Source organism: Pseudopipra pipra, chromosome 9, assembly GCF_036250125.1.
Source record: "Pseudopipra pipra isolate bDixPip1 chromosome 9, bDixPip1.hap1, whole genome shotgun sequence".
In the NCBI taxonomy this organism is placed as follows: Eukaryota; Metazoa; Chordata; class Aves; order Passeriformes; family Pipridae; genus Pseudopipra; species Pseudopipra pipra.
Genome location: NC_087557.1, coordinates 29,359,784 through 29,379,091, shown reverse-complemented (window position 1 = coordinate 29,379,091; position 19,308 = coordinate 29,359,784). Strand labels below are relative to the sequence as shown.

The 19,308-nt window shown below is 40.0% G+C and overlaps 1 protein-coding gene across 15 annotated transcripts in view; it reads left to right on the top strand.

The window, feature by feature from the left end:
• Nucleotides 1-236: 236 nt before the first annotated feature.
• The window catches only part of FUBP1 (far upstream element binding protein 1), a 32,547-nt gene continuing 13,475 nt past the window's right edge, over nucleotides 237-19,308 (top strand). For 10 of the 15 annotated variants that reach the window (XR_010432875.1, XR_010432874.1, XR_010432872.1 and 7 more), the window contains exons 1-20: nucleotides 269-460; nucleotides 1,392-1,482; nucleotides 2,476-2,538; nucleotides 3,377-3,415; nucleotides 3,761-3,800; nucleotides 4,555-4,604; nucleotides 4,696-4,767; nucleotides 5,027-5,084; nucleotides 6,130-6,292; nucleotides 6,372-6,470; nucleotides 6,554-6,655; nucleotides 7,309-7,411; nucleotides 7,496-7,596; nucleotides 8,189-8,330; nucleotides 9,462-9,622; nucleotides 10,442-10,596; nucleotides 10,682-10,761; nucleotides 13,523-13,651; nucleotides 14,283-14,357; nucleotides 18,159-18,304. Coding sequence is in view for 8 of the 15 variants with exons in the window: in XM_064665533.1 (XP_064521603.1) it covers nucleotides 347-460; nucleotides 1,392-1,482; nucleotides 2,476-2,538; nucleotides 3,377-3,415; nucleotides 3,761-3,800; nucleotides 4,555-4,604; nucleotides 4,696-4,767; nucleotides 5,027-5,084; nucleotides 6,130-6,292; nucleotides 6,372-6,470; nucleotides 6,554-6,655; nucleotides 7,309-7,411; nucleotides 7,496-7,596; nucleotides 8,189-8,330; nucleotides 9,462-9,622; nucleotides 10,442-10,596; nucleotides 10,682-10,761; nucleotides 13,523-13,651; nucleotides 14,283-14,357; nucleotides 18,159-18,304 (1,983 nt within the window). In the remaining 7 variants the exon portion in view is untranslated. Of the gene's footprint in view, nucleotides 461-1,391; nucleotides 1,483-2,475; nucleotides 2,539-3,376; nucleotides 3,416-3,760; nucleotides 3,801-4,554; nucleotides 4,605-4,695; nucleotides 4,768-5,026; nucleotides 5,085-6,129; nucleotides 6,293-6,371; nucleotides 6,471-6,553; nucleotides 6,656-7,308; nucleotides 7,412-7,495; nucleotides 7,597-8,188; nucleotides 8,331-9,461; nucleotides 9,623-10,441; nucleotides 10,597-10,681; nucleotides 10,762-13,522; nucleotides 13,652-14,282; nucleotides 14,358-18,158; nucleotides 18,305-18,689; nucleotides 19,045-19,308 lie in introns of those variants that run through there. The other 5 variants (XM_064665534.1, XM_064665540.1, XM_064665536.1 and 2 more) reach the window with 5 other exon arrangements.

Genomic DNA, 19,308 nt, shown 5'->3' with positions numbered 1-19,308 from the left:
CGGCCCCCGCTCCCCCCCACCCTCGCCCCACGTGACCCCCGCGGCCCTATCAGCGGCGCCTCCCGGCGCTCGCGCAGCTGCTGGAACCCTCGCGCTTCCCCCCTCCCCCGACCCTGCGGGCCGGCCCTGGAAGCCCCGCGGCCGCGGGTGGGCGGGGCCGGGCGAAGCGCCGCGCGGCTCCTCCGCCGTTCTGCGGCGCAGATCTCGCTCGAGCTCTCGCGAGGCGCGGGCGCTCCCGCTCCCCCCGCGCGCGGCGCCGCGCAGGAATGTGAAAGGCGCGCGCCCGCCGCCATTTTCTCTCTTTCTTGGCAGGCGGCGGCAGCGGCCGGAGCGGCGCCGGGCGGCCATGGCGGACTATTCCACGGTGCCCCCTCCTGCCGCGGGCGCGCCCGGAGGAGGCGGCGGCGGTGCCGGCGGAGTGAACGATGCCTTTAAAGACGCGCTGCAGAGGGCTAGACAGGTGCGCGTTGAGTAACGTGGCCGAATCAATGGGGCTCGCGGGGCCTGGAGGCCGTGGCGCCGGAGCCGCGAGGGGACGAGTGGGGGGGCTGTGGCCTCGCCGCGCTGGGCTGCGGGGATGCCTGAGGAAGGGCCTGCGGGGACGCCTGAGGACGGTCCTGGGAGGGGGAAGGCTTTGTCCCGGCCCCGCGCCCTGAGGGGTGTGAGCGGCCCCGCTCCGCCGCGGGCAGCGCTGGGGGGAGCCGGGCGTGAGGGAGCGAGCGGGCCGAGGGGCCCTGCCCCGGGCGGCGGGGAGCCCAAATCTCGGCGGGCGAGTAGCGGCGCGTTATCGGGGCCGGAGGGAGGGAGGGAAGGAGAGAGGGAGGGCGGCGGCCCCGCGGCCCCCTCGGAGCGGCCGGGCAGCGCCGCGGCCTGTGGGGCGAGGGCGGCCCTGGCGGCGGCGCTTTATCCCGCGGCTCCGTTTGTAGGTTGGGCACCGCGGGCGGTGTTTTCATCGCTTCTCGGGCGAAATTTTCGCCCCGTCTGTTAATGAGCGGTCGCGGTTTTGGCAGTAGGTGTAAAGTCGGTGTGGTCGGACTGCTGAGCGTGGAAATTGTTTCGCCGGTGAGGCCCTCGGTGAGACACAGCGGTGTTCCTCCAGCGACACGGAAAGAAAATCCCCTTTTAGGAAAAAGTTTTTTTGAAGGGAAACTGGGTCGATTTTGTTTTCCAACGGATGAGAAAAATATAGAAAGCCCTGCTGTTGAAGGATGAGCCCAAGCCTTCCTTAAAACATTAATAAAATTTTTGTGAGTGGATCTGGTTTTGGCAACGGTCTTCTCTTTAGGTTATTTTCATTGTGTGAATTTCTCAAACCTCTTAGAAAGTCTGGAATAAATATGAGCTAGTAAAATTACGTTTTTCTTGGCTCACAACGTCTGCCTTTTGTTTAGATTGCAGCGAAAATTGGAGGAGATGCTGGCACATCAATGAACTCGAACGACTACGGTTATGGAGGACAGAAAAGACCTTTGGAGGATGGAGGTACGAACTCGTTACTGCTGCATTTGTTTTGTTGAGTACGGCCGCTGTGCCAGAAACATTGCAGGTGGTGGTTTTGTTGGTGGATTCGATTTTTTTTTTCCATAGCACAGCGTTAAAACATTTTGTTTCCCTTGTAGATCGTGACATACTCTTTCGTTTTCAGTTTAATGGGAAAATTTGTTTCAAACTGTTGTGCTCTAAACTGAAGTGAATGTAAGCCTGTTTTAAATGTGGTTTAAATGCTGCAAATGAAAAAATGTGTGTTGGGGGGGCAACAAAATTCTTGGTAGAGAGAAATGCCTGCACAGGTATGTCAGTGAAGTCTTTTGTTGTGTGGGGCTGGTTGCAGCTTGGAAGTTAGAGTAGGAAGTGCTCACCCTTTACACAAGATTGTTTCATATACTTTGTTACAGTAGTTTCATAGACTTTATTACTGCACAATTTCAAATAAAAGTATTACTGCATTTCATTGTAAAAGCATAGGACTTTAAAAAAGACAGGAAGGTAAATTTTCTACCTTGTAGATACTTTTGTTAGTCTAATATTTCAGCCTACAGCATGTGTGAACCCTGATAAGATCATACTCAAATCTTCTGACTTGTTGCAGCTTTTTGGATTTGCCTTACTCTGCAGTAGAGTTTTCTCCTGAAATGTGTGTGTGTCGTCTTCTGTCTCTTATGGAGCAGCCACTTTGAACTTAACAGGGTTTGATATGTTTACTATCCAGACAAAATCCTGGCTAAATTATGGAAAGAAACCTCTGAGCTTGTTGAAATGTTCTCGTAGGTCTTACAAAAGAGCAATGCCTTTTTTTTTCCTTTAAGAGGATTGAAACTCAGACTACAGAATGTAACTAAGGCTTTATATCAGGAGTTCTTATGTCCTGCAATAAAGTTTTTTTTTTCTATTGAAGGTGAGGTTTTTAATATACAAAAATGAGCTAATGATGCTTCAGATGATATATGTAATGTATTCTTTTTATTTTATGTGTAGATGGCTCTTGGACAAGTCCGAGCAGTACAACACACTGGGAGGGAATGCCCTCTCCTTTTAAAGGCAGGAATTTTTATTTATTACCTGTGTTTAGTATGTAAACATGACATAAACTAGTGGATCTTTCTGGATTGACACAAATATTTCTTGGAATATGTGTCTGAGTTTTTGCTGCACATAAATTATGGTGGTTCATGTAGCCTTTATTTTGGGGTGGGAAGGAAGCATCTGAAGTCTCTCTTTTTAGATACAGGTTAATGATGCCTTTTATTTCTCTACTGTGCAGAAAGGATTTGGACAGTAGTGATGTAGTTGCTTGAATCTGCTTTTTTTGGAAGTTTTATGCTATGAAATGCTTGATATTTAGATAGGAATTTCATATCCACATTCAGAGTGAGATTGCATTGCCATGTGATACTGTTGTATTTTCGGATATTTGATCTAGACTTGTGGTCATTGTCAGAAAATTTTTTTTCTTTTAAGTCATTGTTGATTTTTGTATGGATTTGATTTTTTTTTTCTTTTTTTACTATAGAAGCATCATTAGCTTGAGCAACCAACAGAGCTCAACTTTGTTCCTTGTCTTAGTTGAGTTTCAGTGACTGGGTATCTGAGCAATCTACATACAGCGTGTCCTGAAAGCTGCCTTTTGTTAAACTACTGAATAGATACATGGAAAAACCTAACATCTTTTCAGCTATACTAACCAAGTGCTGAGTGCTCGTGAGATTCTTTCTTTTATTCAGATGATCAGCTCCCTGAAATTGGAGGAAAAAAAAGAAAGAAAAGAAAAAAAAAAAGAGGGGGCTAAATACACTGGAAATTTACAATTCACACTAAAATGTTTAAACACTTCTTGAATTCCTTGGCAAAAAAAATTTAAAAAATCTTAATTTTGCAGATCAACCAGATGCTAAGAAAGTTGCTCCTCAGAATGACTGTAAGTAATTTTTATTTTGCTGTCAAAAAACCCTAAACAAGTGTAACATTGTCAGAACAGGAGTTTGAAAGTGTTCTGGTAGGTGACACTTGAATAAGTAAGAACAAAAGAATGGCTGGGGGGTTATGTCTTATTTTGCAAAGCCAGTCTGCTTTGTAAAACTGGCAGTTGTGTCAGTTTTAGCAACAGTTAACGTTTAAATTTGTTTTTAAACCTGTTGATAAGAATTCTTAAAAGTCAACTGGGACAAAATATTGATACAGTTAAGTTTTATTACCAAAGCAGAAGCTTAGTTGTAAACTGCACCACTTGTTTGAATTTAATTTGAACAATATTTGTTTATAGCTTTTGGAAATCAGCTACCACCGATGCATCAGCAACAAAGGTAAGAGTTGCACTGCATCTTATGTAGAGTTCTTGTTTTTCCTGAAATAAAGCAATTTCGAGATTTTTTTTCTGAACAAGTGATACCAGCTCTGTGACCTGTTGAAATTTAGCTTCAGCAAGTCCCAAGTCAGACACTCCAAATGCACCTCCATTGCTGTTTCTCTCTGTCCACAGCCTAGGCTGTGTATCGAGCTTAAGAAAAGGAAAACATGTTGCTGGTTTTTGCTGCTTGAGCTATAGGGAGCATAACTGGATGTTGGAATCTGAAGGGAAAGGGGGGGACACAGTCTTGTAAACAAAAAGGAACGTTGATGGACTCAGAAACAAAAAAACATTCTGACCTTACACAGAGGATTACTCAGCTACAACTTAGTGGTTTTCTCCACTCCTTTCTTGCCCGAACCACATCCCACTATTGTTCTTATGGTTTGGCTGGGTTTGGTAGATGAGATGCTGCCATTTTCAGCACACTGCAGTGGATATGCAGATGAAACTTGAAATGCTCCAGTGGCCTTTTCTGTACCACAATAAAGGGATTGGGTTGATTTGTGTTACACTTGAACCTTTTGTGTTGCTCCTGTATATTGTCAGCTTGGGCAGAACTGTGCTTGCAGAGTGACTTCTAAAGCTGATGGGAGGGTAAAGGTGGGGGCAAAAGCTTTCTTCAGAGTAATGGGAGGGTATATATATAAAAATGCAATGCCACTTTGGTCTCTGGATGGTCATTGTCTTCTGTTTACCATTCTCTGTAGGTCTGTGATGACAGAGGAATACAAAGTTCCAGATGGGATGGTTGGATTCAGTAAGTAGTATGGATGTGGTCCTGTATATAGAGCAGGATGTTAGCAGATGCTGTTAATACAAATAATCTTTCTGTATTTTCTTTCTTCAAGTAATTGGCAGAGGTGGAGAGCAGATCTCACGCATACAGCAAGAGTCTGGCTGTAAAATACAGATTGCCCCTGGTAACTATTTGTGGGGTTTTTTTGTTTATTTGGGGGGCGGGATGGTAGAAAGTTCAGAAGACTTCTCATTGCTTCTAAGTGCCTCAACCTTCATTTAAGGTACACTTTAATTGTTGTAGTTGTGACTATCATGGTCTAAAGAATACGGGATACACTGATTATTCTGCTTCATTGACGTTCCAGTAGTTTGCATGTTATGATTAATTTCATAATCTTTTTCTGACTTTACTGACAAGTTGGTTTTATTTAATGACTGCAGATAGTGGAGGCCTGCCTGAAAGATCATGTATGCTAACTGGAACACCAGAGTCTGTTCAGTAAGTAAAACAAATTCTGTGTGTGCATGTTAGGTTGTGCAATACACTTCATTTTTTAGATCAGAATGTAATACCTATATAGTATATATTTTTCCTCTACTGAAGAGTCAGTTTGATGACAATTAAACGTATACAGGAGAAAAAAAAGGCCCTTGACCTGTGATCAAATTTCCCAGCATACTTGGAATTTTAGGACAAAAAGAATGGAACTTCAGCTTGAATTCAAGTCCAGATCTTGTTGTAGATAATAATTGCATAACCGTGCACTGATTTCAGCTTGAGAATGAAACATGTGGATATATATTAAAAAGAAATATATGCTGAAAAGAAGCTTGAAGACCAACTTACAGTGGCTTTGCTAGGAAAGATCTGAAGTGTAGTGGTATAATGGTATTACCTTATTTATGTTAGCTGCTGCCACTTCATGTTTCCAGGTAGGGCCTGCAGCTACATGTTTTCCTTTGGGAAAGTAGGTGTCATCCTCCTTTTAAGTCTCAGCCAGGCACCCTGCCATTCATGAAGTCATTTCCTTTATGGGAATTTTCTTTGTAATTGTAATTTATTCTGCTCACATATTAAAGGGAAGAGTTCTTAACTGATGTTAGTAAAATCATGATTACAGTCTTCTGATGGCAGCTGACTTACACATGTGGTGAATATATACTTGCTTTTGTCCACTCTCCTGGTGATGGCTCCAAATACAAATGTCCTTACCTGGCATGCAGCAGCTTTTTTTCAAAGTTAAGCTTTGATTAGTGTAACCCTATTCTGAGGTTATGGTCATGTTTGAAGAGGAAACTTACTTGAGCTAGTCTGGTAAAGAACCACCTTTTGCATTCTCATATTGGGGTGGTTTTGTTATCTTGCAGTTAGTTCTTAAGTTACTGCTGCAAATTTACTGAGTTTGCCTCATATTTCTTAGTGTTAGTAAGCACATTTTTTTGACAGAAACTTCTCAGATTAAAAGAATTTCCAAGGAGAATAGGTGTGAGCAAGTGATACTTGCAGGAATAAGTTATTTATAAATATGGGTTTTCTTTCACAGATCAGCAAAAAGATTACTTGATCAGATAGTTGAAAAGGGAAGACCTGCACCTGGCTTTCATCATGGTGATGGACCTGGAAATGCAGTCCAAGAAATTATGATTCCAGCAAGTAAAGCAGGATTAGTTATTGGGAAAGGTGGAGAGACAATTAAACAGTTACAGGTATATATGTATCTTTTTTTAAGTATGATGGTGTGGGATCTGGATTTGAGTGGGTATTGACCTCCCTTTTATCAACTAGGAGCGGGCAGGTGTCAAAATGGTCATGATTCAAGATGGGCCACAGAACACTGGTGCAGACAAGCCCCTTAGGATAACTGGAGACCCTTACAAAGTTCAGGTAAGGAGTCCTTCCCAATTCAGAGCATTTTTAAATCCATTCTGGTGTTGCAGTACCTAAATGAACTTTCCTTCTTCTTCTAGCAAGCCAAGGAAATGGTGCTGGAGTTAATCCGTGATCAAGGTGGCTTTAGAGAGGTGCGCAACGAATATGGGTCAAGAATAGGAGGAAATGAAGGGATAGACGTAAGCATGGTTGAAAAACTTGTTCACTGTATTTTGGGATGTTAACTTTCAAATGTTAAGCTGGGTAATACTGCTGAAAGCTCTTAATCAGATTTCTAAAGTGGTGGTGGCGTGTAAGTATGACTTGATCGTTGCTGAAGTTATGGCACGACCTGGTGTGCAGCGCTCACTTCACATTGCCAGCTGCTCTGAACAGTTTCAGCTGGAGCTTGTCAAATAAGCAAGTCAGTTTTATGGCCAAGTACAGAACCCTATAATGTTACCAAAATTGGAGTTTGGCCTTTATGGAAAGATATTTAAGTTCACCTGTTATGCAAGTCACAAGCTAATAAGAAGAGGCTTAACATTTCATTTGCTGGAATCTGCATTTTAGACACCTTATAACTCTTTTTTTTAATTATTCTGAGAAGCATAATATCCCCTGCGGTTGCTACCACTGTGAGAACTTGTAGTGCATAAAATTGCTTTCTTTTTTAAACTGTAGTCCAGTATTTGCTAGACTTGTGACTATTAAAAAATAGACAGTTGAAAAAGCCTGAAGTGGCTTAGGTCTTGCCCTGGTTTACTCTTCTACTTTGTAACCCTTTCATTCTGTGAATTTGGTAGGAATATCTGCATCAACAACATCTTGTTTGTTTTGGTTTTTTCTTAAGGTTCCAATACCACGATTTGCTGTAGGTATTGTAATTGGAAGAAATGGGGAGATGATAAAAAAGATCCAGAATGATGCCGGTGTTAGGATCCAGTTTAAGCCAGGTTTGTGACACGTTCTTGAATTTCTGTGAATTGACTGTAAATTTATTGGATTGCATATACTGGAATAGTTCCTTTTTATTCCAGATGATGGAACAACTCCAGATAGAATAGCCCAGATCACAGGGCCTCCTGACAGATGTCAGCATGCTGCAGAAATTATTACAGATCTCCTTCGCAGTGTTCAGGTTGGGTAATGTTATTTCAAATTTCAAATCTCATGCCCACCTTTTGGAAAGGCCTAAACTTTTCAGAAAGTGTGTGTAACTAAAGCAAATAGTTTAATGATGCCATTTGAATCTGCTTCAAAGTTTGGTCTGGAATAGGAATGTTTGCTTTTACAGTTACAGTTTTGCAAGTGATAAGACTGATTCAAGGTCATGGCAGTTCTTGATGTGGTTGGTTTTAGAGCTGCTGCTTCTGTTATATTGTGTTAATAGCTAACATGCTGTTACTTTGGGTTGTAATTGGTGTTCAAGCATTTAAATCATCTTGTATTCTTAGATGAGTCCTACTGCTGCATTTACAGAAGGCAGACAAAAATTCCATCTTTGTGCATATGAAACTCTCTGCTTGCTTCGATCTGCTCTCATCTTTCACATGCAGAGTTGTACAGAATATCTTTTAAAATGTAATTTAGGTCTTCCCAAAAAAAAGATACTACTTCAACTATCAAAACTATCTGAGTAGTGAATCAGTTTTTTCTTTAGAAATGATGTGATGTAACCTGTTGGCATTACTTGTTCTAGAACTTGCTCATTTCTTGCTGCTCTTTTTTAGGCTGGTAACCCTGGTGGCCCAGGACCTGGTGGTCGAGGAAGGGGTAGAGGCCAAGGCAACTGGAACATGGGGCCTCCTGGTGGATTACAGGAATTCAATTTTATTGTCCCTACTGGCAAAACTGGATTAATCATTGGCAAAGGCAATATACCTTATATATGTGTATATGTTATTAAAAAACCAGTCAGCTTTTCTATTTGTACAAATGCCATACTACAGAGATGTGTCAAGTGTGTGTAGATAATTTACACTAGAGCAAAACAGTGCTGTTAAATCATGATACTCTTCACATTTTCCTCACCAAAACATAGCCCAGTACTCTAAAAGTCAAGAGGCAATCAATTTATTGGATTTATCAAACCCTTTTTTGAAGTAACAAGTACAGGCTTACATTGATAGCGTTTGGTAGTTTCTTAGGTGATGTGTTTGATACTGCATGATAAGCCAAGTGTTCTGAATCTGACTTGCTCCTAAAGCTAGTTTTCACACATTTCAGTGAAAATCTTTTACAGTGAGACACTGTAGCAATTTCTTCCACACCTTTGTTCATTAAAATAATCCTTGAATTTAATTTTAAAAATAATTTACCGTATGCTTCAAAAGGAAACACTTGAGTTCATTTTAATCTCTTGTTCATGCTGTATTTTCCAGACACAGCAAATAGGCTGACATAGATCGTTCTTGACCTGGAAGGTTGATTTATTTTTAATTTTAAATGCCAAATTACCCTTGTTTTGAAAATGTTGTGTATACAAAGAGTACATAAAACATGTCTGGATCATGTAAGAGGAGGAGCCAGTTTAAGGAATTTAACTTTCTGCTTTTAGTGCACTGCAAAAATTGTGGACTTCACCATCTGGTCTTTGCATTTTTTGTCATCTGTGCTTCCTTACTGCTTTGTAGGGAGTTTAGGTTTGAAGTTTGTCTTTGCTGATAACTGGTGTGTGTTGGTTGTTATTCATGTCTAATCTTACACGTTTACATGAACGAAAAAACCAGATAACATTGTAGGAATTCTTTGCTGTTGTTTCTGAGTAACATTATTGTGGTCTTTATTTAAAAATATAATTTATTGTTCCTAGTTTATTGCAATCAAAGCTCTGTACTACACTGAAGAGACTTTTTATAATTGTTAGAATGTTCTTGTACAGCTTGTAAGAATAGGCACCTTGTCATTTCTTTGTCTTCAGCTTCCATGCATTTTACTTTCTCTGATTTGAATCAGTATTTTCTGCTTTAATGCACATCATAAAAACTGTCTGTTGCATTGCAGGTGGTGAAACTATTAAAAGTATAAGCCAGCAGTCTGGTGCTAGAATAGAACTTCAAAGAAACCCTCCACCTAATGCAGATCCAAACATGAAGATGTTTACTATCCGAGGAACACCCCAGCAAATAGATTATGCACGACAACTTATAGAAGAAAAGATTGGAGTGAGTGTTTAACTGGCTTTTGGTTTCCTGTTATAACTAAACAGAACTGCAAGCAAGGCTCCTTCATGGAGACTTTTCTTCCCTTTCACTTCCAGTTCAATCAGAAAATAAATTGGTAATAGAAAATTAGAATCCATATTTAAAGTAATATAAACAAAACAATGCACCAAAAGAAACAAAATCTTGAAATAGAAATGGCTGTTTTTTTCAGTGTAATATGGTGTGGTTTTAAATGTGTTCTTGAATATGCCTTCTTTGTGAATATGAAAAATGTGATGAGTTCAAAGATACCAGTGGTATTCTAAAAGCTACTAAATTGTTTAATTTCTGTCTCAGTATGTTTAAGTAAAGTTTTAATCCAAGTTTACACCTTCAGTTTTATTGCACTTTTGTTTGCATGTAGTCAAATTTACTAGTGGCTTTTTGTACCTGATATTACAAACTGGTTTAATTAGCAGGGTTAGTCAGATTTAGGTGTATTGGTTTGTTTTAAAACTGGTAGTCTCATATTAGTCTGGGAGGGGTTTAAGACAACCTATGGAAAAATCCATCTTTTATTTGTAAAATTCTTTACTTCCTCAAGAAAACTGAAAGAAATGCAGCTTTTTAGTTATTACTGCCACAGCTGCTTTAAAGTGTTCTCTTTAATTAGCCCTAAGTCCAATTAATCTTAAAATTGCCTGTTTTCAGCAGGATTGCTATTTAACGGCAGTCAAATCTTTTGGACTGTATTCTTAGTGTTCAGGTAAATGCTTCTAAACTGCTGAAAAATGGAGAACCTCAAGGTTTATTTTCATCTCTGTGCTGTTCTTGTTACAGGGTCCAGTGAATCCATTGGGTCCACCCGTTCCCCATGGACCTCATGGTGTTGTTCCTGGCCCACATGGACCTCCTGGCCCACCAGGTCCTGGTGCTCCCATGGGACCATATAATCCAGCTCCTTATAACCCAGGGCCTCCTGGCCCTGCCCCTCAGTAAGTCCTGCTCCAGCCACCTTCCTTCTTGCAGGGTGACCCTGGCTCTGGCTCTCCCTGACGTGTGTGCCTTGATCTTTTCCAGTGGTCCTCCAGCTCCATATGCTCCACAAGGATGGGGAAATGCTTATCCACACTGGCAGCCACCAAACCCACCAGATCCAGGTAAGGAATGTCACAGCTGCACTGCAGGGTGGGTATCCTGGAAATGCAGCCCTTCTGTCCTTCCAAGTGTCACTGCACAGCTCACTGGTGTCACACTGGTAAATCTGAGCAGCTCCTCTCTCAGGCTTTGCTTTACTGTTTGTCACTTTACCTGCATTTTACACTTTCCACATGTTGCTTGTGAGATGTTGAAATTTGTTAGAGTTGGAATATGCTTTTTTTTACAAATGTTATTGATACTGCATCCCTGTTTATGATACTTTTTGCCAGAGTCTTGGTTCACTGGTTTTGTGCAGTTCAGTTTTCTTACAGTTCATGTTTTTCCACTGAGAATGTGTTTTCTTTCTCTAATAGTAAATGACTTTGTATTTTATTTCACACAATCTCCCTGATCTGTCTTTGCATAGTTTATGCTCTATTATGTTTTAGCTTTTGTTGACCTATGAGGATTGCTTCTCAGACTCTGATACAGGTGTATTTTGTTGAGCCCCTGTTGAACTGCTGTTAATACAGTAAAACTAGTCAGGGTTGTGGTATTTTGAACTCTTGCTTACAATAGTTCTGTATTTTCCTCTGAAACCCATCAATGTAGAATTTATTTCTTCTATTTCTGATTATCTTTGTCAAGACTGGGAGTTTTTACTGAATTATAACTTCCCAAAGTTGTAGTATCCTGCTTTTCTTAAAGTTTACATCCTTTGGTTGGAGTAACACCAACTTGGGGGAACGGAACTGCAGCCACAGAAGGCATGGTAAGGTAGATGCTTGAGTCTGTTGTACCTCATTTGTTTGAGGTGGAACTTCCTCAGAACTTGAGCCAAAAGACCTCAATTTCATTTTTGTTAAAAATGGAATCAGTATTTTTGGATAAGCCACTGTTCCTGACACAGGTTCCATTAGTGGAAAAGGGGAGGATGTCTGTCACATACTGTGTCTTTTCAAAGAACTATCTCTGGCTTTACTTACCAAGCTTTTGCAAAAGGTAGCTCTGCATGCATTCAGTTAGTGTTTAAAAATGCCTGTTGTCATTATTTAAATGTAGAATGATTCAAAGTGACTTAAAGTCTCAGCATACCAAAAGTGTCATTTAATGCAAAACCACTGCTAAAATCTTAGACTGTTTTGAATCACATTTTCGATTTTTTATGAAGTAATTTATCTACATAAAGATGTGTAAGAAAAAATGACAAATACTCTCTTAATGTCACCTTGATGATTTTGTAACCATTTTTTTGATAAATACTCATCTTAAAAAAATCTAATGAAGTTTTCCTATGTGCAGTTGAAGTTGGTGTTTCTTTTGATATGTATTTTTTGGATGAATTTTCTACAGTTTTCACTTAGTTGCTCATTTCAGTGTAACAAATGGGTTGTTCTAGTATTTTTTTCAGAGGTGCTTTCTCCAGAGCCATGCTTGTCACGTGAAAGTGGAGCTAGTTACTACAGTCAGATTTCTTTGGAAATTTAATGAATCCTGCTCTTTTGTTCTCCCACTGTAGAGGGGAAGGAGGGGGGGAGTCGAGCAATGGCTTATTTGATATTTGCAGGTAACCTTAGAATATAGTACATGTTAGTTTAAATCCACTATTGTTGATGCAAGCAGTGTAATTTAAAAAGGAAATAGTGTGTTAACATTTTTTTCTGTATGCTGATACTACTGTGTGCATTTGAAGTGGCTACATCTGACTTTTGTCACAGTATTTCATTTAACATTAATTTTATTGTTGTGATTTCTTCTTTGAATGCCTTTTTCAAGGGATTTCTTCTTTTCCATGACTCGCTGCCTTACCTATTTTGTGTTTGGGGAGGATTATATTTCCATTCTCATATATAGTTACTCTAAAATATCAGTTATATTCATATCCTTATGTGAAATTCTCTCCTCATTTGGCTGCATTTATTTGCAGAAATAAAGTATTGTATGCAAAGATATGATGGTTGGGTAAAACATTATGTTCTCTAATAGTAGATTTTCAGGAGTTGTGGGTTACCAGTCTGGTAATGTAATCAATCTGTGATTCAGCAAGAATAAGCCATTCCTAAAGGATAAATGTGAAAAACAGAGAAACAAAACTCTAGGAAACAGCATCATTGGCCTACCTAGATGTAGATAAAAATAAGGAACCATGGGAATAGCTGCAGAAGGTGCAGATGTCGCTATTATTTATTATACTAAAAGCTGTAAGTAAGTAGTGATGCTTAATAGCCATGTGTGGGGATTTAGGTTCTTAACATGCTGATTGTTTCTGTGTTTGACTGTGACCTTAAAGTTGAACTGCCATGCATTGCAAATACCCAGTAAGCTTTGTATTCTTCTGTTTCAGAAATATGTTTTTGGCATGCCTCCTGCACCGGTGCCAGTGTCATTAGCGTGAGGTTATAACCAAAGTAAACCCACTGAAATTGTTTGGTGCTAGAATGATTCATTGCTGATTAACATGACTGTTTAATTAAACTTGCCAAGTCTGTTTCTGCTTATCCCATTGAAAAAGTAATGAATGGCATTGTAGTAGTAAGGGTTCTAAAATAATTTTATCTCGCCAGCCCTATGAAAGTGCACTTTGTACAGTTCACTGTTCTGAAACCCAAGCAAAAGTTTGTGCTAGAAAGAAAAAATACTTTAAAGATGTACATGGTTGTTTTGTTTAGATGGATTTTTCCTTGGAGGAAAATAAGAGTGTGTAGGACAGGATTAATTGAGGGCAGCATTCTGTTTGTATGTAGTTCTACTTTTATAAATGTTTCTGTTCTGTTTCCATAGGTAAGCCAGGAACAGATCCCAATTCAGCAGCGTGGGCAGCTTATTATGCTCACTATTACCAGCAGCAAGCACAGCCACCTCCTGCAGCCCCTCCTGGTGGACCAGCTACCACCCAAACCAATGGCCAAGGTAGTTGTTCAGTCAGATGGACACACTTCTCATTGCTGCAGCTCTGAATGCCCAGTTATTTTTTACTCTTGTCTTCATACATTCGGTCAATTTATTTAAGTAGCTGTTTTTCTTTGAAAACTATTGCTTACAGCCTTCAACAGTGCTTTTCTTAATTTCAGCAGTAGTAAGGGTAATGTATTTGTTTTGCAATATGCTCCAAAGACAATTTTGCCACATCTTGGGCTGACTTAATGACTGCACAGAGCAGTCAGTCATAACTAAAAATTATTGTCATTTACTTAAATAGTTGCATCACTTCCATTGGGTTTAGGACAATTACAGTTGTGGTATTTAGTTGTGTTATTATAACTTATGCCTGGATGAGGCTTACCACTTGAATTTGGATAGTATTTTGTGTGGTGAGTGATGTGCACTTCCTGAATCTTGAAAACATGCTGAGCACTTTAAACATTTCTTTGTGGTATCTTTTGCTAATACTTTATATTTGTAGTAGCTGCTACCACAAAGGTTTGTAGCGTCAGATTTGAGTTCTGTCATCTGGGATTGTTCCTGAAAATTTCAGTTGATGATTTGTATGTATGAAGCAAACCTCAGTAGTTTTAGTTTAACTGGTTTTAATGTAATTCAGGAGATCAGCCAAATCCAGCACCAGCAGGGCAAGTTGACTATACCAAGGCCTGGGAGGAGTACTACAAAAAAATGGGTAAGTGTGCAGGGGTTTTTTTCTGTTGTTGCTTAGTGGAATGTTTTAGGAGGCTTGCTTGCTTTTTTACCACAAAAAAATTGAAATGCACAATCCCCATGTCTTCTGAAGTGTACACTGCTGAAGGCCCTGCTGAAAAACAGACTCAACTTTCATGTTGTGTTTAAGGCAGTTATTGGCACTAATGGTAGTAATTGCTTCACAAAAATACTTCATACTTACTGAGATGTCTGTATTTAATCCTTGGGAAACAACATCTTTTAAATGCCTCAATCTGACTATTTTAAAGTATAGTTTCTAAGTTTTGGAGTTGAACTTTGATCTACTTTTTCCTCAAGTATTTTGCTTGAGCTGACTTACCAAAATGCAATTAAATTGCTGGTGCAGTTGATTATTTGCATTTAGATTTATTACCATGCTTAATTCCTCTTAACAACTTTCTACCATGTTCATCTTGAATTATTTGCCAAGACATAACTGTCTTTATTTTGACACAGCAGAATTGGTGAAGTAAATAATTATTATGTACATTTTCTGCTTCAAGAACTGTGGCTCAGACCAAGTAAATGCCAGCAGAACTCCCAAACACTAGATCTCTAAGATGTGATAGGCCTTTCCATTTTCCTTCTTCCTGGTTCAGTTAACTATTTATTTTCACTTTATTGTTCTGTCAGTTGAGGTCACATTCTTAAATGCAAAGTTGTGGGTGTTTTTCATAGTCTTTTTAAAAATAATGTAATTTGTTGGCAGGGGCTGCACAATCTTTCTAATTTGCTATCTCTGGAAAGCAGAGTCTGGGTTGCACTAGTCTTGCATTTGCTCTGATTAAATCATAACTAGTCAGAAGGTGTTGGGATAGTTTCTGGGAGCAATTCCAAAAACGAGTGTAATCCAAAAAAAAAAATTATGAGATAAAAATAGTTGCACTTAAAATGCAAAATTTAGAAAATACCAATACAATCAAATAAGAGGAAAAACACGAGGGCAGTTCTGATCTTAATTTCTTTTCCTAGTTTGGATTGAGTTCTTGGCCTGAAGGAGAGCTCTTGATGTCTGGGGTTGTGTAACTTGACTGTGAATCATGAGAACTTTTGGCTTCAGAATCTTGATAGGGTAGATACCATTTCTCTTAAGATCCACTCAGGAAAGAGGGATTCAGCTCAAGCTGTTTAATCCTAAATGATACTCCAATAATATTAAGTAGTAGAAGATCTGATGAACAGGAGGGCTGTCCCAGCAGCAGGTTCATGTGGGCTCTGAGCTCTCAGTGCTCTACATGGATCTTGTAGATGACCCAGACTATTTGCTCTGTACCCTACTTCATAAATCAAGAAAATGTCTTTTAAATCTCCCTTTAGTATTGCCTGGTAACAAGACAATAATTTAGCTTTCAAAGACATAAAGATGCTGTTACCTTGAGTTGGAGACACGGTATTTTTATTTTTCCATAGAAAATCTGAAATAAAGATTGTGTAACTGGGCCATAAAAATCTCTCAAGAATAACTGTTCCTTCTAAACATGAAGTCATGTTTTAGTAAATTATTTATATGTCTCCATTGAAATTTGTAAATTTATCATTTAAAGTCATTCCTGTATATTGTGGGCTTGACTTACATAGTTAAGGGATTCCATAATATAATAAAATAGTGAAACTGCTCTTAAAAGTTTCCTCATGATCGTAGCAGGAAAGAAGACACAGTTTTCTCTTGCTGGAATTTCAGTGATGTTGAGTTGTAAAATCTGGTGGCATTTTCTTTCTCAGCCTTCCTTGAAGGGGAGTTACTCTGTGTTTCTTGTGTTTCCTTTGTCTGTAAGTTTATCAGTGTAATTTGTTGATTTGGGTATGAACAGCATCCTGTTCCAGGGAGATTTGGACTAAGCTGCTGAGTTTCCATGTGTAGTTTCAGAAGTACTTGTACCTAAAATACCCATTTCAGGACAGAAGTCCAGTTTGACATCTTTGAGTAGATGTTAAATTTGCCATATTTGATTTATTACTTGAATTTCAATGCTGCCTTGAGATAGTTTGGTGAATGTCAGAAAATTCTTGAGTTTTAATGCACAAAAAATCCCTTTAGCTTTGACATTCAGCTGTGCTGACAATAAGTTAAATGTTACAATTATTAAGTTAATAGTGAACGTGAGAAAAGGATGTCCTGGGATAATTTGTAATCATATTAAAAATCATTTTTGTTACAATATGCACTTCTGATTAATTATTTTAAGTTGTGGTAAACTACAACTTTTAGAATGTGCTTACAGCTCTAAAGATTTGGAGAAATTTAAGATTTTCTAGGAAAACAATTGCTTTACTGTATAACCCCAAAAAAGATGGATGGGTGTTTATAACTTATCTGCATTGTAAGTGGAAAAGTTATGGCAGTTGTGTAGATGGTTGGAAAATGGAAAGTTGTGTGTTGGTGGCTTCCAGGATGGTGCTTTGCCAAATGTTCACATCCTCTGCTCACACTTCATGTGTTTGAGAGGATTGGAAGTCTACACGTGTAGGAGTGTGTGAATAGCTGGCAATAAAAATAAAAATTAGATAAAAAATGGTGAAGAGTGGTGCTAAGTGGGGGGGTGTATTTGATGTTTGTGAAGTTAGGGAAAAAGGAGGTAAAGCTGCCTGTGACAGATATTCCTTGGCAGAACAGCATGACTGAGGTCCTAAAAGGTTGGCTGTGATTTTGTTTGGGGTTTGTAATATGCTGCAGAGTCCTGGTGTATCAGTGTGTCAGTGCTGGAGTTTTTAATCTGCCAGTTGGCTTTGTTGCAAGGATCAGTAGTTCAAGCTGTAAGTCTGGGAGGGTGTGTGCACACTGTGTGTGTGCACTGTTATTTCTGGAGGATTGGAGCTTTAGCAAAGGTTGGAAGGAGAAGTTTCAGGACTGTGTTCTGTGCTGGAGTAAATGTTTACAAAAATTATTGCTCTTTTTGAAAAATGTGATCTGCAGTGTCCCAGCCATTGCATGAAGGATGCCAGAATTGTGGGAGTGTATGAATTGGTATGTGCTGAGCTTGTGAGGGCAGCCTGTAAAATAAGGTAAAATCAGGCTAGATGGAGTACAGAAAGTTTTGCCTCCTTATGTATGTTTAAATGCTGCCATTGCTCAGGCTTTAAACTATCATGAGTGTGAATCAAGAGGCAGAAAAAACTGTCCTCGTGGTTCCTCAATTTGACTTTACATGGGAATCGTGCTGGTGAGGCCACCCCTGGAGTGCTGTGTCCAGTTCTGGGCCCTCAGCTCAGGAAGGACATGGAGGGGCTGGAGCAGGTCCAGAGAAGAGCAACAAGGCTGGGGAAGGGACTGGAGCACAAGTGCTGGGAGGAGAGGCTGAGGGAGCTGGGGGGGCTCAGCCTGGAGAAGAGGAGGCTCAGGGGAGACCTCCTCACTCTCTGCAACTCCCTGACAGGAGGGGGGAGCCGGGGGGGGGTTGGTCTCTTTTCCCAGGCAACCATCAGCAAGACAAGAGGGCTGGGTCTGCAGCTGTGCCAGGGGAGGGTTAGGTTGGATATTAGGAAGAATTTCTTTCCAGAGAGAGTGCTCAGCCCTTGGAATGGGCTGCCCAGGGAGGTGGTGGATTCTCCATCCCTGGAGGTGTTTAAGAAGAGACTGGATGTGGCATCAGTGCCATGGGCTGGGAACCACAGCGGGGTTGGATCAAGGGTTGGACTCCTAGGTCAAAAGAAAGCAGGCACAAGTTTATTCAGCCTGCTTGGAGGAATATTGCTGGGTGAGCTTTGCCAGGCAGTGAGCTGTTGAAGTTTGCACCACCAAACGTGTGTTCCATGACTGCAGGTCAGGCAGTCCCCGCCCCCGCCGGGGCTCCTCCGGGCGGGCAGCCGGATTACAGCGCGGCGTGGGCCGAGTACTACAGGCAGCAGGCAGCTTACTACGCCCAGACCAGTCCCCAGGGGATGCCCCAGCACCCTCCAGCGCCACAGGTACAGTGCTCGAGTGTTTTCTGCCTGGCTTCTGGTTCAGTGGTCGTAGATATTTTTTTGCATGTCTCCTGCTTTGTTACTTTTGGAGTATGCATCTTTTTTTCTAGCAAAATAGCTCTCAGAATAATTAAGTAGATGACTTTGTTTACCTGATAACTTGAGTTTTGTATCTATCCATATGTTTGGTGATTATGTTTTGTTTTTTTTTTAAAAAAAAAAAAAAAAGAAAAACTTTCTCCTCCCAGGGTTTTGAAAACCATGCAAGAAGCCACCACCATTTACATTAACCAATTTTTCTTTCTTAAAGGCTTCACTCCTGAGTTAGCTCGATTTAAAGGATTTTCTTTAACTTTTTGTGTATCTCTTATGTATTTCTTCTGCACAGGGCCAATAATAAGAAGTGGACAATACAGTATTTGCTTCATTGTGTGGGGGAAAAAACCTTTGTTAAATGTATGGATGCAGACGCCTTGATGAAGATCTTAATTTTGGTTAAAAAAAAAATAGTGTTTTTGAAAATGTACAAAATATCTATCACTACTGATAGGAGGTAATATTTCTGTGTAGAAATGAAAAAAAATGGTTTGTTTTTAGTATTAGTGTAGATGTACACATTCCAGCAAATGTATTTGCAATTATGTGGTCAATGCTTTGTGATATAAATGTACTTTTTCAATGTATACTTTATCACTTTTAAAAATGCCTGTTTTGTGCTTTACAATAAATAATATGAAACCTCCTGTGTCGGTAAGTTGGATATGTGGGTATTGCAGAATTATAGGATTGATTTGCAACGCTGAATCAAGGTACCTGTACACAAATGAGTTGGTTTTTTTTTCCCCCTGGTGAAACCTTGTTGAGTTTAAAAACTTGTCGTTAGCATGTTTTTCCCCTCTTGCAGAATAGTTGTAGATGGAGGATCTCTTTCATTCATTGTATTTTGCTGCCTAGCACCAGTAATCTTGATACCTTAATTTTCTTTCTATTTGATTCAAACTGCATGT